At 41.8% G+C, this 17454-nt stretch overlaps 1 protein-coding gene across 1 annotated transcript in view; it reads right to left on the bottom strand.

The window, feature by feature from the left end:
- LOC103745602 (neuronal growth regulator 1-like) overlaps positions 1 to 17454 on the bottom strand; it is a 479137-nt gene that overhangs the window by 145030 nt on the left and 316653 nt on the right. The window contains exon 2 of the mRNA XM_008847560.2: positions 411 to 643. Coding sequence (XP_008845782.1) covers positions 411 to 643 — 233 coding nt within the window. The remainder of the gene's footprint in view (positions 1 to 410; positions 644 to 17454) is intronic.

Here is a 17454-nt window from a genome sequence, read left to right on the forward strand (position 1 = left end):
GTTATTGGTTGGATGGCATCATTTGTTATCTTCTGAAATTAAATCAGACCTAAGACACATTGTAAGTATCTTTCCAATGACTCGCCATTGAAGTCTCTCTAGAAAGCTGCACTTTCATTGTAACTCACATCTAAGTAAACACATGGTACCTAGAATCTAATTCTCAGAGGGAAATGACACCATCCTTCAATATTGCTGGTAGCTTTGGAGTCATCTTGACTCCATGTGTTTGCATGTTTATAGCTTGGTATCAGACATTTCAATCACAGCCTTCTATCAATGTTGGATATTTCACACACGGCTTTTCACATGGTGGCCCTTTGGGACATGTGTTTGCATGTTTATAGCTTGGTATCAGACATTTCAATCACAGCCTTCCCAATGTAGAGCATTTGGATTAGAAACAATACCTTGCACTGTGAGGTGAACCTGCATCGTTCTGGGTGTGTGTTGGGTCTGCACGGAACACGTGTATGGGCCGTCGTCTGTCACATCCACATTCTGTATCTGGAGGCTGTAATCCCTTTTATTCAATGTGGAAATTGAAACTCGAGGGTCCACTGACCACTTGTCACCTCCGGCAAAAATGATACTTGACCGGTTCAGCCAGGCACCCTTTGAAGCTCCATCTTCCAAGTAACACCTAAACATGATGAGAGAGAGGGGGGTGTTAATCAACATGATCAACATGAAAATGAGGTGTATCTGTTCTGAGTGCCATTTCCTCATACTGAGTAACTGATGCACTGCGTGCACGCATCAGACACAAACCCAGGAGACCAGAAACCCCCGGAGATCTCTCATTCCCCACACGAATGCACATAAACATCATGTGCTGTTCTTTATGCTCTTGAACATATTTGTATTTGTGTGTGCATGTGTGTGTGTGTTTGTGTGTGTGTATGTGTTTGTTTGCATGCGTTTGTGTGTGCTTGTGTATGTGTTTGTTTGCATGCGTTTGTGTGTGTTTGTGTGTTTGTGTGCGTGTGTTTGTGAGTGTGTGCATGTGTACGTGTGTGCGTGTGCTTATGTGTGTGCGTGTGTGTATGTGTGCACGTGTGTGTGCTTCAATTCAGAGCCAGACTCCTTTCCCATTCTGTTTGGATGGTTCCTGAATACAAATAAAATTCAAACAATAATTTCCTACATGAAATAATATTTCTCTATTTGACAGACAGGAACTTCAGGAAGTCCGAGTTATACTTCTTCCCCCCAGCCTAACTCTGACTAAGCAGTAGCAGATGAAGAAAACACAAAATAAACTCGTGTGACTGATAATTCTGAGACAACCTGTAGAGTGGGAAGCTGTGCAAAGAACCGTGAACACTGCCCCAATAAGACTGCAGGCTGCTTCCACGACGGCTGCTGTAAGCACAAGAAACCAAGCTAATGCAACATTGTCATCAGAAAATGTTGCTTTCTTTCCAATAGTGTCCAGTAGCTTTGTCTAGGACGCTTTTATTCATCAACAAACAACTGCAGGATGCTTGTTTCTGGATCAAAAAAGACGCACTACCCTTGCCCTGTAGAAGCTTTAGACTAGTTACAAAGATAGCTGACCAATCTATTATGGCTGTAGAAGTGAGGGAGGGTTATCCGGCCCAGAGAAGGGGTCAGCAATCTGCAGAAAGGTGTTCTGCAGAAGGAAACCTCTAAGATGGAAAGGTGGCTGTAGAAGGAACAGCCCTGCAGTCTGAGGTGCTGAGAGCCACACCACACAGGGAGAGACCCTGCCTTTCCATATCACAAATAAGCAAGGATGGAGGGTCGGAGAGGAGGGACAAAGTATGGAGAAAACCCAGACAGAGACAATGATATCAAGCTTGATGTCAGTTAATACATCCTACAGACAAATCTGAAGCCCCTTATTCAAGAATAGTCAGATTCTATAACACACTCACATACACGACTCTATCTAACAGAAGGCTCTGGTCATAGGCCAGTGATTTTGCTGAGGCTTGAAATCTGATGTTTCATCTCGAAAATGTTTTGTTACAAATTAAAGACTGGTTTTCTTAAATGACTACAAAGCAAAGCTACAGAAGGAAAACACACGTACAGCGAAATAGTTTGACAGCATTTCCACAGAACACCTTGGGGGATTGAATGGAGTGTCAGAATGCGACGGAATTGCAAGCTGAACTGGCAGGCTGCCGCCACGTTTATGAAACAACTGGATTGGTTGTGGGGTGGCGGGGGCGGGAGAGGGAGAGGTGCTGAGAAGAATCTCATTTGTAGACAGCTTCCCCACCCAGAGTCCAAAGCAGTAGCAGTTATAGGGTCATCGCTAATTGAAAAGCTTTTCCTTATATATTTAATGAAGAAAATAGACCTCTTTAATGATAAAATTAACTAATTGCAGTATGTTACAATTCTTATTAATATACAGAAAAGGTAGAGACGACATATTTCTCATCTCACAAGATCCTGTCTGTGCTGGTATAGGGTAGATCTCTGAGATACCTCATTAAGGCTGTGATAATCCTACTGTACTATTAATTGTATGAACCATCAAGTGTTCATGTGTGACCTCTGTGTTCCTGGGCTTTACACTGAATCCTATAGTGTGCTCATCATAGCCTTGTGGGGTATGGCTTGCCACACCCTTCATCCCTGGGAAATAAATCAAGATGTGGTGGTTAAATGACTTCTCCAAGACTCTATTCGTGGGCAACAGGGTTGGATTTGGGATGAGCCTCCTTTATCTGCCACCAACATCCTTTCCACAGTAATGCAGATCAAAGACTTAAAAATGGGTTTCAGAAACGGGAAGATGATTAGTATGTTGCAGATATTACTGCAAGTAATTTCTTATTTACTGAATGTGACCGACTGCTTAACCCATCCTATTCTAAAGGAAGCAGAAAATTAATTACGAATGGGTGTTTTTCCATGGAGGTCTGATTCAGACTCTGCTGGGCCATTTCCCTTCCTCTAGGGACAGGCAAAGCTTCACCTGAGCCCAGGATCAAGAGGAGCACAGATTAACCTGCGAGTCTCGTCCGTAAGCATCCTTCTGTCCTGTGCATCAGGGCATCTCAGAATGGGTGAACCTCACCAAGGAGAAGGAAGGGGCCCGTTGCCTCTCCTTGACTGGGGCAGGTACAGCCCAGGACTGTTACTGGTCTCAACCCAAGGTATTTCAAGATATATATTTAAAAGATCCTTCGACTATCAGACAAATCCATGTTTCATTTGTCCCTTGCATTTTTATAACTGTCTTCACAATCACACATAACAGAACTCAAGCAACTCAAATTATGTGAAATGCTTCAAATTGATGGTAATCAGGTACAGGTGTGGCTTTCTGTTTTCTAAAACCACAGGATGCCGGTAAGGAATGCAGGCAACTTTAAGGTAAATTAGGGATGGCTACATGGAATACGTGAGACAGGCCAAGTACATACATTTGAACATACATTTATTTCTATTATTATTGTAGGGATTCTCTGAGGATAAGGACACCATTTTCTGTTCCTCCTGCCTTGTGTATCCCTCCTGAACCACACTGTCACTGACATAATAGCTGTTCCCCATGTTTGACTCACCAGATACAGGGAAGCTGGACAAGGTACAGGGCATGGAGTGTGAACCAGACAACTGTTGTGATAACCACTTGCTTTTCTGATCTTTGGATACCAAGATCTTTTTATAACAGTTACTATTTTGTATTACTTTATGAATTTTACATTCTAAAAATAAAAATCTGCCTAAAACCTAGTCCATACGGGATTTGCAAGGTACCAAGAACATCAGGGCATGTTCATCAATCCCATTTGTGTAGAGCCAGAAGAGGGGCCTGTGCTCAGCTGCATTCTGACTACACGGCCCCGCTGTCTCTGCGGCAGGGCTCCTCTGGCCCTCACACCTGTAGCCAACTCCCTTCTGCCTAGAAGACCCAGGCTGAACCCTTAGCCTTTAAATCGGAGCAAGTCTCAGCCCTACTATCTCTCTCCAAGGGAAAAGATGATTCCCAATGCAACCCAACACACCACGTGCCACGTGTGGCGTGGTCTGTGTCTTTCTGAGCTTCCTGCTGCCCTGACTTAGCTCTGACACTTTGCTTCCCCCAGGCCTGGTTCGCTGGCCTTAGGACTTTGCAATGGTTGTTTCTTTCACCTGGTCTCTCTTCCCCTAGAAGTCTCTATAACTAGTTTCCTATCTAACTTGCATCATCACTGAGTTCCCTAAGATATATTGAAAAACGATCACCAGGGTTCCAAACATCCTGGTTTGACAGACTGTTTACTTGATCGTTTCTGTCCATTTTCCTTAGAAGTAAAACCAAGGGGTCTTTTCTCTCTGTGTGTTCCTGATAGTTCAAGAGCCTTCACATAATGACCTATAAAAGAGTATGTCTGCTGACTGAACGGATGAAGCCAAAATAGAGACGCATGTGGAGGAGGCTGGAGAGGTGGTTCGGTTGCTAAGACTGATTCCTACTCTTACAGAGTTCATTTCCCATCACCTGCATCCGGTGGCTCACAGCCACCTGGAATTCCAGCACCAGGGTCTCTGACATCCTCTTTGGGTCTCTTTCAGCACCTGTACAGATGTATGCATGCCAGCGCATGTGTGTGGACACACACACACACAGACACAGATACACATAAATATACATACATGAAAAATAAATGTTTTTTAAAAATTATCTACTTGTTTGTTTTTCTATGTGTATGAGTGTATTGCCTGCATGTGTATAAGTGCACCTGTGTCATGCAATGTCAGCAGAGGTCAGAACAAGGCAGTGGATACCCTGGAACTGGAGTTACAGATGGTTGTTAGCCACCATGTGGGTGCTGGGAACCAAACCTGGGTCCTCTGCAAGAGCAGCCACTGCCCTTAACTGCTGCACCATCTCTCCAGTCCATAATATAATATTTTACAAAGTTGCATTATCTTAAAAATGATACATGTGGAAATAATAAAGATCATCAACTTCCCAGAGTATAACTAGTTGAGAAAGCCAAGTCACAGCCCCATAAACTATGACACATAATTACATGTCAACACCTGGAACATAAGTGGTAACTGTTCTATACCGTAAATGTGCTAAGCCATCTAAATTAGTGTGAACTGAGCTCAGCATGGAGTGGATAGAGGGAAGCTTTGAGTGATGGGCAGAGGTGGGCAGACCCCAGGTGACCATACAACAGATCCTGCACACAGTCATTTGAAATAAAGCACAGCTGAAACATATGCATCCAGGAACCTTTCTAGATCACAAGACACTGCTCTGAATGTCCGGGACACCCTCTCAGGGACTTACATCCTCAGATGCGTGAATCAAATGTCACATTTTCGATGTGGAAACCAGGGGACTGACAGCTGGGACCTGAACACACCCGGTTGCTTACACTCTTAGCCACAACCACAGGCCCTGCAGTGTGGAGTGATGATGATCTTTTAGTTTGGAATACAAGGATTTAATAACTGCAAAGGACAGGATGGACATTGGTTATTCATGGGGTGTGATGAAGCCAAAATCCTATCTTCTTTGTGTCTCTGGATTAAACTCTCAGGATCTTTTTGAAGTAGATGATTTTGATGATCTGGAACAAATGGCCCATAATGAATAAATCTTAGGCTGCAGCCTGTTTTTTTCTAGGTTATTTTCCACTTAAAAGAAAACCCTCTAGACCTACTTTGTAGAGAGATGGATAAAGAAGTCCCAACAATATACTCGTTAGCACAAACTGTGTTCACTCCACACCAAATATCACCACAAATACTGACATGAACAGTCAGTCATCTGCATCTTCTATATTTTTAAATTTCTTAACTGAACTTTTGTAATTTCATACAACAACAGTTCTTAATCAAATTGAGACCCCCTCGCCCGTCTATGGCTCCCATCCCTCCACCAGACCTCATGTATTCTGCCATACATGTCAAGTTCTATCCAGTCAAGCATTTGTACCCAGATGTCCTTCAGTGTGAATTCATCCACTGGAGTCTAGTCAGTTCATCTGGAGATTGTATGTAAGGCAGACTCTCCCTCATCCAGTAGCAATCAGTCTCTAATAGTTCTCCGTCTAGGGCTGGCCTGCCACCCATTTCTCTCCTCCCCTCTGGGCCCTTGTTGAACTGAGTCACCCTGGGTCATGTGCTTGATGTCACCATGGCCACAAGTTCACATGTGCAAGCTTCCAGTGTCCCGAAAGCCTCTGCTCCAGTGTTCATGAAGCAGCCCTGGAATACTCTTTCTGCTGCCTCTTCTGAAATGGTTCCTGAGTTATGGGTGGGTGAGGTTTAAATAGGAGTCCTATCCAGGAACACACTCTGCAGTCTCTTATTCTCTAAAACTTGGCCAGTTGTGGCCTTCTGTGTGCATCGCATTCCTTTGTAGAAAGAAGCTTTATGAGAGTTGAGGGAAGCATTAGTGTTCTCTCTGTCCCTTGTTCCGCTATGTTCCATGAGTCTTAGGTGTAGGGGTTCAACTGTAGATGTGTCACCTAATACTGGGCATCTCTCAGACATATGTTCTCTGTGTCAGTCCAGTTGTGGAATTCTGCAGTAGCCTCTATCTTTTGCGAAAAGAAGCTTCTTAAATGAGTGTATTTTATGCTTGTCTGTAACATAAGGATCCATATTTAACATATGGTAAGAAATCTCATTTGTCTAGAGAGATAAAAGAGAGTTTTCTCTAGGACCTATGTGCTTTCCTGTCATGTGTGTTTGGCTGAGTTTACAGTGCCACCCATGAGTTCCCTCCCATTGAAAGGGCTTTAAATCCAATTAGACAGCTGTTGATTGTCCCCCAGATAACACTACCACTATGGCACCAATATAGGTAGTTTGCCATGCTGGTCATTATGGTTATTGGGCTTTAGGACCGGGTTGGACGGCTGTTTTTTTTTTTTCTCCTGGCAATTTGTATATTATTATCTAACATTACGATAGCTAAACTTCAGGCAGAAAGCTTCCAGGTCAGTTTGTGCTCTGCCGCTATAAGTCCTGTATTCAAAGCATGCTCTTTTTCAGCAGTATGGTCTTATCGACCAGTTCTGGGAGATAACCAAGAGGTTTGGCAATAGCCTGAATTCTTTCTGGAGTCTCCTGGATCACCTTCACCAACCACTCAGAAGCAGGTCTCTTCTGTCTGGCACTGTGCTCCTTGCCAAGCAGCTCCCAGGGATACATATGCACCAATGTTTAGACACTGTATGTGGGGGCATCCATGTCATGCTGGGTTTCCTTGGCCCTAAGATTCATTCATCTCTACTCCTATTCCTTCCATTCGGCCCCTCTCCTCCTTCCCCAGGCCCAGAGCCCCCATAATCCCCACCCTCCCCCCAGTAGCCCCCATCTCCCACGATCCCCCTCTTCTTCACATTTCTTATTTATAGTGCCAAACCTCTGGCTATTGGAAAATAGCTTGGCCATTTCCTTGGTGTTACAGCTGTTAAGTGTACAAAACCTGGCCACAGACGACATGGCGCTTCTCCTAACGGCGGCATCTCTGCTTCTAGGGCCTTCCTTATATCTGATGTCAGGAGAGGCAGCCCTGGACTCACAGGGTGTGCAGTTACGTTTAATGAGCTGCTGGTTGATCAAACTGATGTTGTAATTCTAACAGACTGCTGCAGAACCTTGTTCTCCGTACTGATTAAATCCCAAAGCCAGACACGGGACATTTGGTGGAAATTAGCATATTTATGTTATTTATTACTTGTTAAGGCTCTGTGAAGGAAAAGCCTGTGGATGCTGAGGAATGCACTGCTGTTTCGTGTCTTTAATTCCACGTAACATATAAACTGTGAGCCTTCCCACCATTACTTGTCCACACAAGAAAGCCCATGAACTCTGTGGAGTAGAGAAGCTTGCCCAGGATATGGTGATTAGCGAAAGCATCTGCTAGAAACAGTGGTCGAAGGAAGGAACAATTTACTTTGGATTCAATGTTAAGTCACGTGCAGTTGATATGCGGATGAAAGGGTGATCCGCTGACTGCACACAGCTCTTCCTATTGTATCACAGAGTCCTAAATGTGATGGAGAATTTTCAAAGGCATACCCCAAATTTCAGAATGCTGTATAATCTTCATGCTAACTTTAGAATGTCTCTTGAAGATGGCTCTGTAGTTAAGAACACTGACTGCTTTTGCAGGATACCTGGGTTTGGTTCCCAGCACCCACACTGCATGACACAGGGGCAATTATATACATGTAGGAAACACATTCAAACACATAAAAAAATAAATAGTAAATAAGACTGTCTCTTGAGCCAGGTGCCATGTCACATGCCTTTAAACCCAGCACTCAGGAGGCAAAGACAGGCAGATTTCTGTGAGATCAAGTCCAGCCTGGTCTACATAGTGAGTTCTAGGCCAGTGGGGACTACAGGGAGACCCTGTCTCAAAAACAAACAAAAAAATCAGACGGACAGACAGACAAAAAAATGTCTCTTGATAGTCTGATGACTGGGTCAACTTGAAGTAATGAAAATAAAACAGAAATTAAGTAGAACCAATCCTTCTTTCCTTTCTGTGTCTATTTTAATGCACTCTTTCATAAATGTCTTTCACAATCATTATATATATATGTCTATATAATTATATTGACTTTTATTTCTAAATTATTTAACACATAATTCTTAGAAAATAAAACCATTTATACAATATTATGACAGGCTGAATATTTTGAGTTTTCTCTTACATCTACCCCCAGATATCACCATGTATTAGATATTTTCCTAAACATATTTCACATACTTTCACAGTCCTTACAACTCTGAGGTAGGCAAGTACTGTCAAATATTATCGTTATGCTCACTATACAGTAAAGGATATAATCAAAGACACATTGATCAATTTCTAAAAGGTGTGCACGGTGATACATAACAGAATTATCCTGATATCAGCACATTAAACCTCCACCTAAATTCCTAGATGGAATCTATAAATCTATTTTTACTGGAATTATATCACATTATCCATAAATTCGCTTCATGTACATTATCAGTACAGAAAAAATACCACAAGAAGCTATGGCTTGTTTTGTGACAGATGTTAATCTATTTCCTGTATGTTTTGTGCAACTACTTCTTTTAGATGATCTTTCAAAACATAAATTGGGCAAAGGATTGAAAGCTATCATCTAGAAAGAACAAATTCTCACGTCTTACGTACTTTAAATATTGTAAATTACAAAAGAGTTTTAAAAAATAAAGCTTTGACAGTTTATTTTTGTTATGTACAGAGCTCCATATGTCGATCTTTTCTAAAATCTGGAAACTTTAATATAAGAGAATTGTGTATACTTTTATCTCACTGAAATGTACAATTTAAACTTGTAAGCCTGTTTGTACATATGTGTTTGCAGGTATCCCTGTATTCCAATGTTTCAATGGTTTTGATACTTAGGAAATCACTGGAATAGCATCTTTCCTTATGCACGAATTAAGCCATGCTCTTCTGCAATATGGCAGACCTATTTAATTCATTCTTTTTTGCTCTATTTCAAAAGGGCAATGCTAAATTTGTAGGCATCATCATGTATTATTTGTAAATAATTCAGCATATAATTAGCATCTCAAGTAAAATAACCATGAATCATGTAAATGGTACCCTGGATACTATCAGTAAAGAACCAGAAAGCTCTGGGTGGCAGAAGGGGCTGCTTCAAGTTAGAGCATCCCCACCCTGTCCCTGAAGAGGAAACTCCAGCAAGGGGGATAGTAGGAGACAGGTGCTATCAAAGGAGGAACTGGGGAAGATGGGGATAATTTAATTGGGAAGGGAAGAGGAAGGTGAGATAGAGCTTAGACAGTGAGGAAAAACAGAAGGAGATGTATTAGTTCAAGAGCCTACTGAAAAATTACACATACACTATCTGTATACAAGTGCATTTGTATAGCTGAAGAATATATAACAAAAACACAGACCCAGACATGAGAAACTCCCCTTGAGTTGTTGGTCAGGGTAGTCCAAGAGACTCCCAAAATAATATAGGTGGTTATTGCTATAACCCTTGATTGCCTACTAGAGCTAGAAGTAAAACCCTATTGCTGAAGACAGGACACAGGACTTGGGGCAGTGGAGCTGGAACTGACCTGGAAACCTTCTCCCTGAAGTCAGCTCTCATAGTTCTAGAGGACACTATGCGAGCTGCTAAGGGAGAAAATAATGGTCCAACCCCAGCTTTAAAGCCCAACTGACACAGCAAACTGTCTCTATTGGCACAGTACTGGCCCTTTTATCTAGGGGGTAATCAACAGCTGTTTAATTGGACTTAATGCCCTCTCAATGAGAGGGAACTCATATGTGATACAGTAAGAAGTGAAATACGCAACGCTGGAGGGGTCATACATAGATCCTGGAGAAAACCCTGTGTCTGTCACATCTCTAGACAAACATAATTTCTTACTGTATGCTAAATATGGATTCTTATATTTACAGACAAGTATGTCAGTCGCCACTCATCAAAGAAGCTTCTTTTCGCAAGAGATGGGGACCAGTACAGAGTCCACAACTGGTCACACACAGAGAAGAGGTGTCTGTGAGATGCCCAGCCCTGTGACACATCTACCCTGCAATCCTCTAGACTCGAGACTCAGACAATTCAGCAGAATGGGGGGTGGAAAGAAATTAATGCCTCTCTCACTTCTCTCAAGCAAAGCTCCTCGCGCAGCAGATGGCAATTAACACAGAGGCCACAACTGGCCAAAATGTGGAAAATAATAGACTGCAGGTTGTGTGCTGCTGGATAGGATGCCTATATTAAATCTCTGTCACCCAGGGCTCAGACACCATGCAGAAGAGGGGATGGAAAGATTGTAAGAGCCAGGGCTAGTGGATACCACAAGGAAATCATTTTCTAACCAGCCGGAAACTTACTCATTTGAACTTACAGCACTGGTGACAGCATGCATAAGACATATGCCAAATCATTTGAGGCATAATCCCAGCACAGAACTGGGGAAATTGATAAGAAGCCCCAACCTTAGCCGAAGAACTGTCTGCAGCTGATCACTGCTGAGTCAGGGAAAGCTTGTCTTCTTAAGTGAGTGATGCTAGATAGGCTGACCAGGCTCCGGCGAATGGACTCACATGGAAGGACATTTGGGGATACAAACTTGATTCGATAGCTCTTAACATATATTGACAGAATGCATGGAATCTGGTGAGGTGGTGTGGAGTGCTGCAGATTGGGGGGCGGGGGGTTCTAAATATGACCAAGATACAGAGTATGAAAAGCACAAAAATTCGATAAAAATTTTTAAAGGCTACTTCATCTTCAGGCTGTTATTAAAGTGTGCTATCTGATGCTGGTAACAATTATAAACCTCACTAGCTGTGTGGGTACAATGGGTTAAGAGGCATAAAAATATTCTGCCTGCCCGCCGTGGTGGCGCCCACCTTTAATCCCAGCACTCAGGAGGCAGAGGCAGGCAGATCTCTGTGAGTTCGAGGCCAGTCAGGTCTACATACCGAATCCAGGCGAGCTGGGGCTACAGGGAGACCCTGTCTCAAAAAGACCAAAAAAAAAAATTTTTTTTTTGCATAGTATTCACAAAAACATTCTGAGAATGAAGGTCTCACTGGCCCAGCTTTAAGGTCTGCACATACACAGGTACATGCACATGCAGAGATAGAAAGTACTGTACAGTTACAGGTGGATGTGTGCAGCCCCTGCACGGGTACAGGTGGACGTCCAGACCCTGGCCTGGTGGGCAGAGCAGACAAGGGAGCAGAGGAGGAGATCTCACACACTGGAGAAGTCAGATGAGGGATGGCTGTGTTCCGACGGTTTTACACTTTTCCTGTGTCTGCCTCTTCTACTCTTTAAATTCCTAGATAAAGGACCTTGCATTTTGCTCCACACAGACTCAAATATGAGATATTCAAATCTGGAAGAGCATCAAGCTTTTTGCTAACTGGTAGGTCCCCTGAACCATTGTGGGGATCTCTGCCTCAGTGTGTCCCTTGCAGCTGTTTCCTGAAGAGGCTGGACTCTTATCTCAGGAGCTGTAATGGGCGTGAACAACCCACTCAAAATGCCTGCAGGAGGGTGAAAACAGCAATGCCTGAATGGGAGACTCAGGGAGGCACAGAGACCGGTGGGATGAAGCCCAGGGCCCCAGGGAAGCCTGACTAGTCCTTCTGTACGGACCCTTCATTCCAGAGCAGAGGATTCTACTAAACCCAACAGCAGCCCCTCTCCTTCCTCAGCTGCTTTTGCATCCAAACCGTTAAATGTCTTAGAATTAATTACATGTGGACGGTGATGACAAAATAAAACACCTGCAATGGATGTCCAGGCTGACTCTAAATGCATGTGTTTGGGCAGGCTGGTTGAGAATACACTACTGTGTGACATCAGTGAACACAGATATTTAAATAATGAAATTAATTCCTTTTTCCCCCTTTCTGTTTTATTCTGAGCACAGATTTTGTTTTATAAATAAAGATTGGCTTGACAGAACAAGTAATTAAAGCCAGCTTTGCAATTTCTAACTAAAGTAGCCATTAATCCATATTTATCTGTCCTCTCCAGAAAATTAAATACACCATAATTCAATTGAGCTATGTCTTAAAATATAAATTGGGGAGTATTTCCCAGAGGAAAATAGCCAAGGGTTGTTATTTAAACCAACTTCCTGGGAGTAATTTTAAACTGAAGATACATTCCCCAGAAAACATTCAAAGTTGAAAAGTCTCAAATGTAAATTTTGTTAGCGCTTACTTTATTGTTTTATTGACAAAAGCATCACATAATTTCCACAGTTGATATTGAGGTTCAAATGTCTTGTCTGTTTACTAGGAGTAGAACCACCACAAGGCTATTTTTCCAGAGTTTTCTCACCTGTAACATGGGGCTACTAAAATTATCATCCTGACTAATATTATGGACTTAATCAGTTTGACATGCTGCAGATGGACCAAGTTCATGGTGAGCATCCAGTTAGTCATCACTGATTTCAGACTTCAAAACAGAACAGAAAGACCCCATAATCTTTAGGACATACTGTAAGTGTGATCAATACCAAGATTTTCACACAGACTGGCTTGACACCATCAGTGTATTGGTTTTCATGGTCAGAATATAGATCTGCTTTATATTTGAACATGATCCTAAAAGTACTTTAACTTTGTAAGTTTTGGTTTTAAATTTTTTATCGAGCTTTTTAAATTTCATACAACAGTTCCTAATCGAATTCAGAACCCCCCCCATCCATGTTCCCCACCCTGCCCCTACCGAACACCATAAATGTTAAGTCCTATCAGGTCACACATTTGTACCCAAATGTCCTTCAGTGTAAATTCATCCACTGGAGTCTAGTCAGCCCATATAGAGATTGTATGTAAGGCATATTCTCCCTCACCCAGTAGCAATCAGTGTCCAGTAGTTCTCAGTCTAGGGCTGGCCCACCACGCATTTCTCTCCTCCCCTCTGGGCCCTTGTTTAATTGAGTTGGCACGAGTCCTGCGCTCGATGCCACCTTTGCTACAAGTTCACACGTGCAAGCTTCCAGTGGCCTGAAAGTCTCTGCTTCCCTGTGTTCATGAACCAGCCCTGAATCTTACAACCTTTTTGAAGATGATTGTGGTACTATTCATCTTATAAGCTGGGACCATGTAGGTAAAAGAGCCCTGGCACTGAATAGTAAATGAAAGAAGTGATATTTGAATGTAAAACTTACATCAAAAACAAACTTCTTGGTTTATTAGCAATTGTTGGGGCAAGTAATAAAGTTTCAATAAAGCCTTCATTTGTTTATTTACAAGGAAAAGAAAAAAACCTGTGCTAAGTACAACTAATTTGGAATGGGATCAAAGAATTTGTGCAAAGGAGATGGTTTCCAAAGTCATGAAGCTACAAAACAAATTCTAAATAAGTAGTCTACACTACTAGGTTTTATGGGCTAACTCTTCTTAAACCACATTGTGCTTTTGAGTCTCCATCTACGGATGGGTTGAGCAGAAAACTCTCTCACATGCTGAGGTGAACTGAGAGTTAACATTTTTTCTTTTGCATTTATGTTCCATTAACATTATTTTGTAAATGATGTCCAACCTTGAACTTACCATCTAAAACGTTTACTGCATACTATGGTCTTTTCAAACCTATAATTTAATCACTAAAAATACATCCATTTTAAAACAAAATAGTTTTTCTCGCTTGTGTTCCAAGAAATCTGAGTAATATAGGGATTTGATGTTTACTTAAGAACCATTGAGAAAAATGATAGACAAGTCTTACTTTCTAAAGTAATGCAACATGGCTTCTTCTTTTCCTCAAATGGAAGTGGTTTTCATTTTTAACACATAATTTTATCCTAACTGAAATATTTTGGTGCTTAATAACCTTTATTGATAGCTTATCTTCTCTGCCATAAAATTGAATATGTAAACCCACATGAAAAAAAGCCTGGGATCATAAAACTCTAAGACAACATCGCAAATAAAAATGTGATGATTATTAATAGCATATAATTGTGTCAAAGCATATATTGTCATAAATATCCAGTAAATATATTTTACTTCAATTAGTTCATAATTATGTATTAATGAGGTCCTTTATCTCAATACATGAAAAAATATTATGTAAATTCTACTTATGAAAAACAGGGCTCAGAATCAAATTTCCTAGAGTTTCCTTTTGAATTTACAAAGTAGAAGAAAGATGTATTTTCATAAATAAGTCTATGACAATGGAAAAGCCCCATTTCAATAGCACTATTTACTACAACTTCCTTAAGAGTGATGATGAAAAGCCCCAGTACTCCAGTAGAACGAGTGGTTCCCATGAGCATCACTGGTGCCCATCATCACTGGTACCCATCAGCTTCATTGGTAGTCATTAGCAACACTGGTACCCGTCTGCGTGACTGGTATTCATGAACATCATTGGTACCCATCTGATCACTGATAATGCTTTTCTTGGTGAAGTCTCCATCAAATCCTACATGGAAACGCAGATGGCTCCCTGTATTATGAACTGACTTTTAACCTATGATATTCAGTGTCCTAAAATCAAAATCTTAGATTGTCTCTTTTTGCATTTCAAACCTGAAGCCTGGCACTTAAGGCCAGGGTCTATGATTTGCCTCTTTGTGTTCCAGAGGTTTTGTGGAAAATATTGTGAAAACAGGAAGCGGACGGAGTCAGGGCACCTCACAGACCTATTTGCAGGCGGGTTGTGTAATTTAAGATCAAACCTTTCCTTTACCTCTCCTGCCCTGGTCCTTAGGAGGCCATCACATACCTACTTGTAATTCGGTGCCTAGCAAGACACAGTTGGTATCTTTTTCAGCTTCTAAGCTCTCAGTATATTTGCCTCATTTTTGCGTCTCTCTACTTAGGGCTGGGTCAATACACAGCCAAGCATGAGTGAGAATTGGGGCAGTATTAGTTCACAGGCTGAAGGGAGACCTGAGAGATGCTCTCTATGGAAAACAAAGACTGTACTGAGATTGCCTATGATTTCTTTTCACAACATTCTGAGTCTGTGTTTAAAGTCACTAGGCATTTTGTAAAAACAAACACAACGAAATCAGGGTACAGCAGCCTATAATGCAATTGTCCATTCCCAGTAAGTGAATATTCATTTGTTCTCTTGAAATTATTAATGATGAGCTGTTTTATGCATGAAATTCATTGACTGGATCACCCTTTGTGTTTATTCAAAATTGAAATATACTTGAATTTTTGAAGTATATACGTATTTAATTTTCACTTTTAAATGCATAGATGTTTCTTTGCATTTTCATTTGAGAATTTTCAAAAATTATTTATTTCTTCTCCATAATCAACTCTTTCACTACTGTTAAATCTTTTCAGCTTGAAAAAAATAATGTGTATGCTTCCAGAGGGATGTGACTGTGTAAAAGCGAGACTGAGGGGTGGAGGAAGACACATGTGCCACACACATTTACCACAGGTGAAGGGTGGCAGATTTTGAATATGTAAATTACACAGTATTGCGTGGATCTAATCTGAGTTTTTCTTTTTTTCCTGAAGTAGCAGAGTCCCTCCCAAATTCCGCTGCTTCCCTTGCTGGAGGCTCTGTCTGGCAGCGCGGAGTCCTGGACATCTGGGTCTGGCACACCTCAGTGGCTCAGGAAAGCAGTGCCCCCAAGGAAAGTAAAATTCCACTGCAATCTAGGAAGAGGAGACTGCAGGCCTGAATTTCTGGCTGAAGCTGTCTTCACTGGCTCCCTCCTGTGCATCTATCCCCAAGGCTAATCCTCTCTCAAGGTCAAAATTCTGCAGGGATTGCTCATTCCCTCCTTGAGTCATTCCACAATGAAAGTGTGAACAAGGAAACCATGACAGACTATTCTCAAACGGACGACCTGGGCCCTGGGTGGGAGCATGCCAACAGCCATCTACAGAAACAACTGTACCTTGAGTGGAGAAGGGCACTGGGCTCATCTCATCCCTTCCTGGTACTGACTCACCTAGGGGTAAATTCTCCTGTGTTCAAATGGCTTTTTCAAAATGGAAGCAGTCCGCACCCGAGGGCTGCTTTGTAAGGAGTGGCTGGACTGACTCATAGGAAACTCACGGTGGAGGTCGCTTGCCTATTGATTATTTATTTGGAAGTGTCCCTGATATTTCCTTTCCCTTTCCCCACATGGGCTTCAGGGCCATATGCAACATTAACTACCTTTCTCTGTGATAACTTAAAACAGTTTGGTCGATTGCTTATCAGCTCTGCTAAGTTATATGAGCTGTTTATTCATTCATAATGGTGCCCAGGAAAGAACACTGTGTGTGTGTAAATACACGCACAGTTTAATAAAACATACAGTATTATCTAGATCCCGAGATCTGGAGGAAAAGTACTGAACAAGTAATAGGTAAAAGCGATGATAATGTATTCTATTGGATCCAAGCACAGGAGTCAGGACAGGATTAGTGACTCAGGTAGAGTCCTTATTCACCCTTTGATCCCTTTGGCTCATGGATATTCTAAATTGAATCTCACACAGGGATTTCTGGTTTGCTGCCTGGCTCAAACACAGAGCATACCTCCTGAAACACGATGTACAGAAATCAACATGTGTAGTAATTAGAGAAATGCAGGTAAAAACACTCTAAGATTCCATCTTACCCCAGTCGGGATGGCAAAGATCAAGAGAATGAAAGACTTCAAATGCTGGAGAGGATGTGGAGAAAGGGGAACGCTCATTCACTGCTGGTGGGATTGCAGACTCATGCAACCACTATGGAAAGCAGTGTGGAGAACCCTCAAAGAACTGAAATGAACCTACCATACAATCCAGTGATACCACTCCTTGGAAAATACCCAAAGGACTCATCCTACTGTAGAGACACCTGTATATCCATGTTTGTTGCTGCTCTCTTCACAATAGCTAAGAAATGGAAACAGCCTAAATGTTCCTCAACTGACGAATGGTTAATGAAAATGTGGTCCATCTACTCAATGGAGTTCTATTCATCAGTAAGAAAAGATAAAATTATGAAAGCGTTAGTAAATGGATGGA

This window comes from Nannospalax galili, unplaced genomic scaffold (genome assembly GCF_000622305.1).
Source record: "Nannospalax galili isolate Female #2095 unplaced genomic scaffold, S.galili_v1.0 scaffold464, whole genome shotgun sequence".
In the NCBI taxonomy this organism is placed as follows: Eukaryota; Metazoa; Chordata; class Mammalia; order Rodentia; family Spalacidae; genus Nannospalax; species Nannospalax galili.